General features: G+C 47.4%; 1 protein-coding gene across 6 annotated transcripts in view; it reads left to right on the top strand.

The window, feature by feature from the left end:
* ASTN2 (astrotactin 2) overlaps nt 1-13,465 on the top strand; it is a 917,697-nt gene that overhangs the window by 220,331 nt on the left and 683,901 nt on the right. For all 6 annotated transcript variants that reach the window (XM_049711017.1, XM_049711016.1, XM_049711015.1 and 3 more), the window contains exon 3: nt 6,954-7,338. In XM_049711017.1, coding sequence (XP_049566974.1) covers nt 6,954-7,338 — 385 coding nt within the window. The remainder of the gene's footprint in view (nt 1-6,953; nt 7,339-13,465) is intronic.

Here is a 13,465-nt window from a genome sequence, read left to right as displayed (position 1 = left end):
TTCCGAATGACACGTTGTCACATAAAAGCGTTTCTTGCATTACCCCTTTCTTTCCTTTCTCTGGCTCCTTCTCCTGTGCCTGGATATTTTAACCAGAAAAATAGATTAAAATGGAGCCAGGCTGAATGGAGTTCTAACCTTGACTTTTCAGAAGGCTCTCTCGGTGTGGTGGTTTGGGAGGTGCTTTCTGTTTTCCAGCTCTGTGTGTTTTTCAGCGTTCGATATTGTGTGTGTAAGCGAGCCAGCTGGAGGCACGAGCATTGCGATAAAGGCAGAGCAGCAAAGAGGGGCCCTGCAGGGTCTGATCAGGTGCCCTCGGGGTGCTGGGGTCAGATTTACATTCCTCTGGCAAAGTCCGGGCAAGGTTTTAGGTTTCTGGATGTTTACTAAGCGCCTTCCTGGGCCAAGCACCATGTTTTAGGCTGGATAAATGAAAGCTCAGAAACTAGAGTGGGAAGATGGTCAACCAGATGATCAGGTGGTAGCAGTGTAGCCGGATAACTGACAACCATGGGGTTCGTGAGGGAAGAGAGCACAGCCTCCTCCCAACACGCAGAGGCAAAGGTGCCCCCTGAGGAAGCCATGTCCAAGCTGAGATGGCTGGGTGACTTGAGATGAGCAGATGAAGGGGAGGATATTAGCTTCCTAGGGCTGTCATGGCAAATTATCACAAACTGGGGGGCTTAAAACAACAGGAGTTTATTCTCTCACAGTTCAGGAGGCCAGAAGCCCCAGATCAAGATGTCAGCAGGATTTGCTCGTTTGGAGGCTCTGAGGGAGAATCTGTCGCATGCCTCCCAGTAGCTTTTGACGGTTGCCGGCAATCCTTGGTTTTCGTTAGCTTGTAAATGCATCAATCTAGTCTCTGTCTTCACATGATTTGTGTGTGTGTGTGTGTGTGTGTGTGTGTGTGTGTGTGTGTGCGCGCGCGCGCACACGTGTACATCCTCTATTCCTTTTTTTTTAAGTTTTTGTTTTGTTTTGTTTTTAGTATATTTTCTTGGCCGCGCTGTGGGACATGTGGAATCTTAGTTCCCCGACCAAGGATAGAACCCGCTCCCCTTGCGTTGGAAGCGCAGAGTCTTAACCGCTGGACCGCCAGGGAAGTCCCCTCTATTCTTCTTTTAAGGACACCAGTCCTTGGATTTGGGGCCCACCCAACCCAGTATGACCTCATCTTAATCAATTACAACTGCAAAGACCCTATTTCCAAATAAGAGCACCTTCTGAGGTTCTGGTTGGACATGATTTTGGGGGTGGGTATTATTCGAACCACTACGGGGAGGGAATGGATGAGTGCTCTGGGCTGAGGAAGAAGCCACTGGGGAAGTGCTCAGAGCATCACACTTTGGGAAGATGCTGATCACACAGTGCGACTCCAGGACAGGGTATGAGGTAGGACTTGCAGGGAAGGGAGGCATGAGAAGGAAGCAGAGACCTAGGCATGAAGGGGCTTAGGTGCCAGGCTAGGGATCTGGACATAATTCTGAGGGTGGGGGAAGGGTATGAAAGGATTTGATTTGGGATGGAGGAATAGAGAGGCTGAGGGACTGAGGCTGGTGGTGGTGACATTTGTGGAGCCAGACTTGTATCTAGATCTTTCATTGTCTTGTTTAATCCTTAGCTTAATCCTTCACATTGAGACCAATCAGCACATTTTATAGGTGAGTCTGTTGTAGCACAAGGAGGTAGAATGTCGCAGCCAACTTGTCATGGCCAACAGCAAGCAGGGACAGGGGCTCCCATGCTGGCCTGTGTGCCCCCAGGATACCTGCTTACCCCATCACATCACTCTGCCCTTGACATCGCCCACGCTCACCCTTGCCTGGCTCCACTGAGGGATCTGAGACCAGTAATAGAAGGAGTGAGCTTCTGTTATTAGAGAGGCTTCTAGTAGGGAAGGTTCCAGGACGGATGGGAACACATATTCCATCTCCTGTCTCTTTCCCACTTCCTGCCTGACAGCTCAGTGAAATCCTCAGACCCGTAAGAAGGTAAAACTAGTCACCCGAGGCTTGCAGTCTCACAGAAACCCACCCCTAACCAACAGACTGAGATTTTTATTTCTGCAACTCCTGGCCACATCTCCAACCTTGTTTGTCTCGGGCTGCCTAGAGGAAACACAGTCCACACCAGATTGGGCTTCGGGTTGTCCCTGAGGCCAGCAGGACCTCAGCTTGCCACCCCTTGAGCCTTGGCCTCTTCTTAACTTGCTTTCTAAACATTCACAGCCTTCTCCTTACATCCTCTTTTCCCTCCTGGGCTCCCTGCTTGCCCTGCAGCATTTTCTCCACCGCTGGGGTCTGTGTTTGCCCCTGGCGGGTAGCCTCAGTGGCTGGACACTCTGCCCCGCTCACCTTTCCAGAGACAGTTCCTGCTTTTCTGTTTCCTTGCCCTGGTGAAGGAAGACTGCAGAGAAGAGGGGGCTCAGCTCTGCAGGAGTGGAGCGGCACAGCAGCCTGGACCGATCCAGGTAGATGCAGATCGTAGTTTCTTCTTGACTTCGAGGTACTCATCTGCTTTCTTTGGGTGAAATGTTCCACTAGGACAGAGGTGGCTATGTGGTCCTCTTGAGCTCCTTTGCTCGTGCACAGCACCCTTCAGTTTGTGAGGACCGTCACAACGGTGTTTAGATTTCATTTGCACAACAACCTTGCAGATACCATGAATGAGAATCACGCCCATCACGGGTTTACCATGTGCCAGGCACTGAGCACAACACTCCGTGTCCAGGAACTCACATCTAACCTCCCTCTATAAGGACGCTTTTTACACGGTTTTGTGAATGAAAAAATTGTGATTCAGAGAGGTTCAGCCCTTTGTCCGTGATTGCCCCATTTTTATGTGACAGCATGAGATTTTAAAGACGTCTTTCTGACCCCCAGCCTTTGGCCCTATGTGCTATACTATTCCAAGTATTACCAAGTTGATTTTACAGATGAGTGAACTGAGGGTCTCTAGGGCATCTGGGAAATTTGAGATCACATAGTGAGTAAACTTGAATTCAGAACCTTTTCCTGCATGCTCTGAGCCTACCTCTGAAGGTAGGGCTGGTCAGTGGTGCTTGAAACATCACCCGAGCTGCTACTATGTCTTGGGTAAGGCCCCCTGAGCCCTTTAGGAGCCCAGCCTGGGGCTGTCTGTTTCCATTGGTCAGTGGCACTGTGAGACCTTGATGACTGGAATTCTCTTTTGGCCCAGTTTTCACAGTGAAACCCTGATCTGTAATGGCAGCTGTGTGGTCATTGGCTTAGCTGAGCTGGTGGGAGCAGAGGTCAGAGCAGGCTGGGGAGTGAGGGAAGGGAGCCTGGGCCCCAGTAGGAGGGCTGGAGCCACTGGCCTGGGGTCCTATCCAATGAATCAGCAGATCATTGAGCTAAAGGGACTCCCAAGCTCAGCTTCCATCAAAGTGGATGGTCTTCCTCTGCCACCTCCTTCTGGAAGCTCCCTAGGCTGGGAAATCTGTGCCTGAAGTTGCCGAGGTAATTTGAGGAGGCAGAGGTGAGGCTGGGCAGGGGCTGTTACACCTCGGGTGCGCCTGTCCCTTCCCACCACAAGCAAAATTGGGAAGCCATGATGCAGTGAGTCTGAATCTCAGCAGCACTACCTGGGTAAACAGCCTCCTGTCTCTGGGCCTCTTTCCTCATGTAACATAGGATAACGATGCCTTATGTGCACAGGTGTAAAGGTAAATGACAGAGCGTGTGTAAGCGTTTGGTCCAGACTGAGAACGGTTTAGGGACCCAAGACAGGTTTTGCAGAATGAGCATTCAGGGGCAGAAGGTCATTCATTCATTCATTCATTTATTCATTCAACATTAAATATCCACTAGCTGAATGCCATTGGCAATAGCAATAGCTAACAGTCTGTGAGCAGTTACATGTGTCCCACACGGCACTAAATATTCTGCAGGCATCTCACTTAGCCTCACAATGATCCATTGAGGAGACCTTGAATACTGCCCTTATTTAACCAATGAAGAAACCAAGGATCTGAAAAGTAGTGACCTAGTCAAGGTCACACAGCCTCTTAAGCAGTAGAACCTGGACTAAAACTGTGTCAGTCTGAGGTCAGCTCTTAGCCTCTATGCCAGATATAGCTAGAGGGCTCTGGAAGCAAAGGACAGGGCTTCCTGCCTTCCAGGAGCTCCCTGGGGGTGCTTTATGAGCTGATCCAGGACTGCATGGGAATCCAGGGAGGCTTGTCAGGATACAGTGCGGGGAGAGAGGAGTGGTGGTGGTTACCTGTGGACAGATTGGTTAAGCCTCATCTTTCCCAGGTCAGTTTTGGTCCTGGGTCTGACCACAGGGTCAAACACCCATAATCAGGGTGGGCAGAAGGGGCCGGGGATGAAGGACTCTGGAACCAGGCAAGGTCTGCCCCTCACAGCGAATGAAACACCCAAAGGGGAGAAGATAGAGGGCTGAGTCAGGGATAGCAATTTCCCGAAGGGTATCCATGGACCAAAATTAAAAGCTTCTCTGAAGAGTTTGCCTCGAGATGTGCCCCCTGAATCCTGGATTTGAAAACAATGTTTTCCTTTTCCTTCTCGGGATTCCCTTTTACTTTGTACACTCTCACCATTTTTCCCACTTTTCCTTTCCCTTCCTTTGCTCTGTAGAATCACTATGCTGTCAAATAGCCACTGGCTATGCCGTGAAGAACTGGGTTCAAGTCCCTGCCTTACTACCTCCTGGCCTTTTATTCCCAGTTGGACCTAGGATCAAAACCTCTGTGACTTTAAGCAAGTTACTTAACCTCTCTGAACCACCTTTCCCTCATCTCATTTATGGAACAGAAACTATTACAGAGGATTGCCTTAAAGATTAAATAAAATAACATTAAGTAAAAGTAGTAAGGAGAGGGCCTGCTACTGTTATATTGAGTGACAGTGTTCTTCCTGCCTCCTTTTTCTCTTCACTTATCTTTCTTATTATCTCTTCTGTCCACACTCCCCCCTCTGTCTCTTTCCTTTCTTATCTCTGGTGTAAAAAACTGACAAGTAATACCACGTCACACATGATTTCTAGACGTAGAGCAATCTCTGTTGTATGTTTTGTGGAGGGAAAAAAGGGTTTGTTCTTGTTTTTCTAGGGCTCCAGAGGCACTAAACTGTGCACACACACACACATTATTTTTTTGAATTGTATTTATTTTTTTATGCAGCAGGTTCTTATTAGTTATCCATTTTATACATATTAATGTATATATGTCAAGCCCAATCACACACACACATTTTACATACACTTGACAGATCGTACACACACACACACATATACATAAATACGCATACTTATAGCTTTTTTTTTTTTTTTAGTATATTTATTTTTGAGTTCTGACATCCAGAGAAACCTGGGGATCCCACAGTAACTCACCGCCAGAGTCAAGACGGGGCTGTCAGCCATACCTGCAACCCTGGTCACCTCTTAGCCCACTTACCACCCACTACCCATCCCCCGTGGAGGTGATGAATTCCAGCTTAGTGAGTTGAAGGACTTGCAAAAGAAAATCATTATTTTTTTAATGGAGCCAGCAGGACAGCGGAATCATTTTAGTAAATAATGTTCTTCTTGGCCTAAACAGGTATCCTTTCCAGCAGTCACACCCCCACCCAAGATAATCTATTCAGGGTTAGTTAACATCTGTCATCTTTGCTAGATGTTATACAAGTAGTTTTCAGAAATTGTCCTTTGCCTGCAATGTGATTATAATTAAGGAAGAACAATCAGCCACATGGGTGTGGTTGAAAGAATACAGGCTTTAGAGCTAAACACCAAACCAAACACACGCACACACAGTGAGGCTCAGAGCCTGCTCTGCCATGCACCGTCCGAGTTCTAGAGCCTCTTGATTCATTTGCCTCCTTCCCCCTAAACCACAAGCGTGATCCTCCCCAAGTGTAGGGATTACACATCAGGGACTCAACAAAGTGGCCCCGAATCTCCCAGGCAGAAAGCACAATGTATAATGAAGTCAAGCAAGGTAACTGAAGGGGCTACACCTGTTCACTGGAGATGCTTCTGGCACAGAGTGAAAGCAGGGAGGCGAGGAGAATACAAACCTTCCACCTCCAGCCCTTGACCAGTTCTGTGGGGAGCAGCACGGACGTGCTTTGGAAATACCCCTGCCCTTGAGGAGTTCACAGAGCAGGATAGTTCATGAGTCTCATGAATCATGCAAGAGCCATTCGTAAACACTTTAGCCCGTTTCAATTTAATGTGTGGTGTGCAGACTCAACCAAATATTTACTGGCTGGATGTGTTAAAGAAAAATAAACTTCAGTATGCCTTACATTTCTGATTAAGGGAGCCCTAGAACAGTGCATTTGTTCATTCATTCATTCAACAAATATTTATGAAGCGCCTGGTTTGTCCCAGGCCCCCTGCTGGGAATCAGTGTTTATGATAATAAAAATATACATTATGCAGAAATTGTTTGACTTGACAACACTATTGTATATTCCCAGCAGGATGGAACAAAGGCTGCTATCTCTTGAGCCCTCAGTGGACTCATTCTAGACATGAGGAAGCAAGGCTGACAGGGTGTGAGCAAATGTCCTGGGGTCACTCAGCTGGTGGAAGGCAGATTCAGGACTCAGACACTCTGTGTGTGAAGCCACAGCCCTGACTCATCCCATTAGCAGTCTGCATCACTCTGGCGTGACCGTTATCCATCTCATTTGCTCCTCGTGGCGACTTTCTGAAGAAGGAAGGGCAGGGGTTCTTACTCACCCTTATACAAGTGAAAAACAAGGTTCAGAGAGGTGAAGCAGTTTGTCCAAGGTCACACAGCTTTTTGGTGAGAAAGCCAGGTTTGGAAACGGTGTCGCTCTGAGGCTCTGAGAGTCAAACCCAGGGATCTGGGCTGAGTGTGGTGGACGGAAGACCTCCTCTGGCACTCCGGCCCAAAGAACAGTGGCCCATTTGCTTGTCCTTCTTCCCTCCCGCTCCAGGGTGGCCTCATCGCACTGCTGCTGCTGCTGCTGGTGTTCACTGTGGCACTGTATGCCCAGCGGCGCTGGCAGAAGCGTCGCCGCATCCCCCAGAAGAGCGCCAGCACGGAAGCCACTCACGAGATCCACTACATCCCCTCTGTGCTGCTGGGTCCCCAGGCCCGGGAAAGCTTCCGCTCCTCCCGGCTGCAGGCCCACAATTCCGTCATCGGCGTGCCCATCCGGGAGACCCCCATCCTGGATGACTATGACTACGAGGAGGATGAGGACCCACCCCGGCGGGCCAACCACGACTCCCGTGAGGATGAGTTTGGCAGTCAGGTGACCCACACCCTGGACAGCCTGGGCCGACCAGGGGAAGAGAAAGGGGACTTTGAGAAGAAAGGTGAGTCTTCCTTGTTGCATCCCACCTTCCAGGGGGCGTTTTGGGGAGCTGGGAAGAGGCGCGGGAGCTGGGCGGTTGGGGACACAGGAACTGTCTTCTGGGCTAAGCCATTTTTGATTTATGGCCAACTTCCATTGGGTTTTCAGAGTTTATTTTCTCAGATTCTTCAGTGTTGATGGGAGGAAAAAAAGAGAGTGTCAGTGTGCTTGGAATTGGAGTTTTGAGGAGCATCAGAAGTTATGTAGTCCAACATCTCTCCAGTGTCTCTTGATTACCTCCCTTGATGGCCTTCTCACTACTCAGGAAAGCTCTCATATCATTTCCAGACACTACTATTGGAAGGTTTTTCCTTAAACTGAGTTGCAGTCTGTTTCCCTGGCCCTCTATGTCAGAAAGTGAATCTGAATTTTTCTTCTCCAAGGCAGCTCTTGGGAAATGTAACAAAAGGAAAAGAAAAAAATAAAAGGCACCCTGTAACTTTTAGAAATCAACCTCAATAAACAATCCCAGTTTCTTCAGCTACTCTGATGTGACATATTTTGAGACATTTCACCCTTTTGATCACTGTCCTCTAGATGAAGATTGTAATTTGTCATGTCCTGGAGTGTAACACCAGAACTGACAGACGCTCCACTTCCTCAAGGTGGGAATGCACCTGTGCTGAGAAAAAAGCAATTTTCACCTCCCTCTTGCTAGCTGTTATGCTTCTGTTGATGCAGTTTGAAGATCACATTTTTTTTTTTTTTTTTTTTTTTTGCGGTTAATACTGGCCCATAGTTGGCTTTTTGATGACTAAAACCTCTCACTCTTTTTCATGTATGCTGTTGCAAAGACCCATTCCCTTTGTTCTGTTGGAGGACAATTGATTATTTGGACATACGTGCAGGATGTGTTTGTATTTGTCTTTATTAAGTGTTATGGCTCCAGCTGGTTTATAGCAGGGATTTGGGTATTTTTTCCTTTAGATAAATACTATAAAAGTACTGTTCTGCTTTTTTCCCATATTGTCTTTGTGATGCTGGTGGTGGGTTAAAGGTTTGGCCTTGAGGCCCCAGTGTTAGAACTACTCTTCTTTGTGAGCCATGAGGAACCATCATCACTGCTTGGCCCAGTCCTGGAGCTGTGAACTCGACATTCTTTTCTTCCGCATCTAAGATCTTTCCTCTCAGATCCATGTTTCCGTGATACTCAGTGGGCAAATAGGAACACTGGGGGCTTCTTAAAAAGGAGGCATTTCTGTTAAATTTAGAAACCCAGGGAGGGAAAGGAGCGGTAAACAAGCGAAAGTACAGGTTTTGGCGCTGTCTGGGCCTGGGTTCAAATCTCGTCTCCTTTGTTTGCTGGGTGACCTTGGAAAAACGGGGATTCAATCCTCCAAGTCTCAGCTTCCTCACTGAAGGATTTTTGAAAGGATTAAATATAAAAATAAAATGTGTGTAAAGTACCTAAGGCAGGGCCTAATATCTGGTATGTGTTGAATCCCTGAGAGCTGTATTTGTAGACCTCAGGCCCTTGGTCTTTCCTGGGCCTCTAAGACGCTCCCTAATCCAGCTCCCTATGCTTCGCCAGTCTCGCTCTAAGTGCCAGCCACCACGCTCTGCTCAGTGCTCTGGAATGTCTGCGTCATTTCCCTTCTCCGCCACCATCTCTTCTGTCTTTGAACTGTTGGTTTACTGACAGTTTCCTCAATCTTTGCTTTCTCAAGCATTATTTATCTTTCTTCATGTGACTTCTCATCTTGGCACAAGAACAGTCTGCATTTATTTCATATCTCCACATCTTGTAGTACCTGCCTAGCACAGTGCCTCACGTGTCAAGAATGTCCAGTGAGTGTTGGGCAAGAAAGATGGCCGTAGAGAGTGAGGTGGTTTGGGAGCAATGCTGTCAGGCCAGAGCATCGTGCCTCTCTTGTCTAATGTAGAAAGTCGCTTGGGTAAGACACAAAGCATCTTCCCGTTTGCTTAGATTTGGACTTCTGCAGCCTAATTTACTGAGCCTCGCTGTGTTTATGTGGAAAATGGGTGAATTAGCAGCCAGTCCGCCCCCCTTATAGCTTACCTGTGGGGATCAAATGATAATGATCATTTGATCATTATCTTCAGCGCACGGGAAGCGCTGAAGAAGTTTTCCCAGAAAACTTCTAGGAAAGTTGTGGGATTTGTTCTCCACACCAGAATCTTCCCCAGCCTAGCTAAGAGGAATGCTTCATGTCTCCTTCAGTTCCTGGAGCAGGTTGTGATTACTTTGAGCTCATTACTTATCACTGTTCAATAATAATCCATTTCTCTTTCTGTTTTCGACACTACCTAGACTTGGAGATTTTTATTTATTTATTTATTTTTATTGAGATATAATTAACATATAACGTTGTGTTAGTTTCAGGTATACAGTGTAATGATTCAGTATTTGTGTATATTGAGAAATGATCCCCACAATGTCTAGTTAACATCCGTGGCCTTACATCATGACGATTTTTTTCTTGTGATGAGAACTTTATGCTCTTGGCAACTTCCAGATATACAATAGGGTATTATTAACTCTAGTCACCATGATGTACATTCCTTCCCCATGATTTACTCATAAGACCTGGAGATTTTTGAGAGCAAGGGCAGTGTTCCTTATTTTTGTTTCACTAGCATCTGGCGCAGTGGGTAACACTTAATAGATGCTCTGAAAATACTGGTTGACTGGATGATTAACACAACCCCTCAATCATTTGGTCGATCGGATAAATCCAGGCATTGGTTAGACTCCAGAATTCTCAGTTCCAGACCTCAAATTATCTCATTGACCTCAGATCTGGGGACCAAAGTGTTGGCAGAGGCCATCAGTAGTGATGACCAGAACCCAGAAAAGAGTAGTCACTGGTTGGGGGTGAAAACCCAGGAAGAATCACTGATGACAGATGAGTAACCACCAAGGAGCAGAGCCAAGAAGCCGCCAACAGAGGCAAATTCTTTCCCCCCAGCCCCCATCCCCACGCCCGCTGCCTCCACCAAGCTCCGTATGGAGAACGGAAAGCATCTTCAAAATGGGGAAGCGGGTCACTGCCCATAATCCTGTCTGACTTCTTTTCCTTCCTTTCTTCCTTCTCTCCCCACTCCCTCCGCCCTCCCCTCCCTCTCCCTCCTTCCCCCCACAACCTGGAAGGTGATACAGTATGGAGATAAACACTCTGCCCTCAGGAGGCGGAACAGTAGAGAAATTAAGTTTACCACCCAGCTTACTAGCTCTGTGACCTTGGATAAGTCACCTACTCCTCTCCCGTCAAAGGGGCATGATACTAGTATTCTACCTCCAGGGTGATTGGGAAACGTAAACGAGGTAACACAGGTAGAGGCTCTGGTACAGTAAACATTCAGTACACATTTCTGTCATTGTTATTCATACCATCAGTCCTCATAGTTGGCCCACTGTGCCAGAGGCCATGATAGACTCTGGAATAGAGGTGAGGAAAGGAGAACCTTTGCCCTTAAAGAGCATGGAAACCGAAGCTGAAGCTCGAATAGTCCTGGGTCTCTCTGTGCCACACAGCAAGGGGGTGGCAGAGTCGAGGTAAGAGCTCCAGCCTTCCTGGCCAGAGAGCACCCTTACTGTATAGATAGCTGTCGTGCTCAGAATGGCCTACATGGCATCATGATGACGGCCCATTTCATTGGGGTTGGGGCCTGCCAGGTCTTGTGTTCCTTAAAGAGAACCCTCAGGCTTGCCATTCTAGCTGCTGGACATTCCAGTTATTCACACGCACAAAGCGTAGACCTGACTCTTGAATGACAGAGACAGCACAGGGGGACAGAATGGTGCTGGATCCAGAGGATACAGAGGACTAACTCCTGAGAGAGGGGCAGGGGCTCTGGCCTCCTCTCCCCACGGGGTCCTCTAGAGTCTGCACACTCTCAGGCTTACCACTGCGTCGTGGCTTAAAGATGCCCCTGTCCCTTGCGTTTTCTTTCAAGCAGAACTCTATCTAAACAATAACAAAAGCAGACTCTTGTTTTCTGAAATCTCAACTTTAGATGAGAAGCATACAAGAGAGATCTAAAGAGGATGAGTATGAATGCATGAGAAACAAGACCCAGTCCTTGCAAGGCAGCCTGGTGGAGTGGGGGTGAACAGATGGGCTTGGCACCCCACTCTTGAGTGCGCTGGCTGCGTGGCCCTGGCGAACCTCTTAGCCACCGGCAAATCCATGCCTTTGTCTCACCTGTTTTCACCTGGCCACGTTATTTTTTTTCACATTCCTCTGAGCTGGTTTTAAAACAAAGTACGATTTGGAATAAAACCAAGCACTTCATTTAATTCTGTATCCCAGCAGCCCTTAGATCTGATAAGGGTAAGAAAGGAGGAAACCTGGGCGAGAAGAAAGTAGAAGACACACTTTTCCTGAGTCCAGACAGGATACTGGACACCCTCACCGTGGGGAGGTGGTGGCTGGGGACTGTGCTTGCAGCATTGTGGCCCCTGAGCTCCTGTTCCCCCTTTCCTGGACAGAAGAGGGATGATTCTGCCGGCAGATTGTGCAAGTTATAACAGCAGCAGCTCAGACCACACGTGCTTTCTGTTGCCTCAGGTGGCTCTTGGAGAGAACCATGAGACTCTTTCTTTTATGGGGGAACCTGGGGACAGCTATGCATTTTGTCCAGAGTGGGCAGGTATCAGAGGCTAGGCGATCCCTATAAAAGTAATCCCAAAGGCCTTTGAAATTACATTGCCAAGGGCTGGTCCCACCTGCCCCTCTCACACTTAGAATTTGCCCGTAGGTTCAAACTGCTTCATCATACTTGAGCACCGTCAGCCTGCTTTGCAGCTTGGACCTGAAAATGATAGAGGGACCATCTGGAGGCAGAGGGAGAAAGTTTCATTACCAAGAGACAACAGCTTGGGTTCCCAGACCCCAAGAGCACTGTACTGATCGGGCTGACTTGCAGCTGATACACACTCATGTGGACGTACATACCCTTTGTTCAACACTGCAGTTCTTCTGTGCCAGTCAGTAAGAAGCTTGCTGCCCTGCGTGACCCTCCCCATGCCCTCCTGCTGCCTAGCCATCCCACCCCCTCCCAGGGACCCTCCTGAAGCCCCCACTGTCCAGAACAGGGTGGCTTTAGACTGCTTCCCCAGGATTATGGCTGGCATCCCGTCTTGGCGGTTAGTGCCTGTGCCTTAGACATTCTCAGGTATTGCGAGTGTCACCCTTGATATCACCTTAGCCAGTTGCTAGGAATTTAATCATGTCAGTATGTGACCGCTCAGCACTGCGTTGGGTCCGTGACAGAAACTTGATGCATTTTAATTCCAGTTCTCCTTATCCGTCCTCAAATTTATGTTTCCCTTTCCTGAATATTATGCATGGAAGCTCAAGGAAATTAAAATAACAAATTTATCACTTTATCAAGGGATAGGGTAGGGGATGGCTGAATGGATATTGGGTTTTCTTAATTTTGGTTTATTATCGTGAAAGAAATGCATACTATTTGTAATGGAAGGGTGTGAGAGAGGGTGGGACAGAAGGAGAGAGAGGGGGAAGGGAGCGAGAAAGAGAAAAAGAGAAAGAAAGAAAAGGAAGAAAGAAGACAGGGAGGGAGCAAGGAAGGAATAGGTCTGAGTTGTATAAAGCAAGAACTAAAAGCTCTGCCACTGTCTCTCCATCCCATCCCATTAATGGGACCCAAAGGCTAATCTTTGATAATAGTTTGATTTATATTCTTCTACAAAATTTTTCCTATATATATATATATATATATATATATATATGGAATGTATGTGTTATATATGTATGGTATAGATATAAATATATGCATTTTCACCCAGATATACACTAATAGGGCCATCTCAGCCACATTCATCATTCTGCAGCAACTTCACAGTTTACCAAACAATGTGTGAAAAGCATCTTTCCACGTCAGCCCTGCACACCTATCTTCTTCTTTTTGAAAGCTCTGTAGGATCCCATCATGGGAACACACCAAACACTCCAACATTTGCTTTTCTGCCCCGTTTTGTGGATCATTATCTCAATTTGCTGCACTTACAATGAGTCAGTAAACATCCATGCGCACACGCACACACACACACACACACACACGTATATATTTTTGCAAAGTTTGACTGTTTCTGTAAAACAGAT

The sequence above is a fragment of the Orcinus orca genome, chromosome 6 (assembly GCF_937001465.1).
Source record: "Orcinus orca chromosome 6, mOrcOrc1.1, whole genome shotgun sequence".
Lineage (NCBI taxonomy): Eukaryota > Metazoa > Chordata > Mammalia > Artiodactyla > Delphinidae > Orcinus > Orcinus orca.
This window is presented reverse-complemented; position numbering and strand designations above follow the sequence as displayed.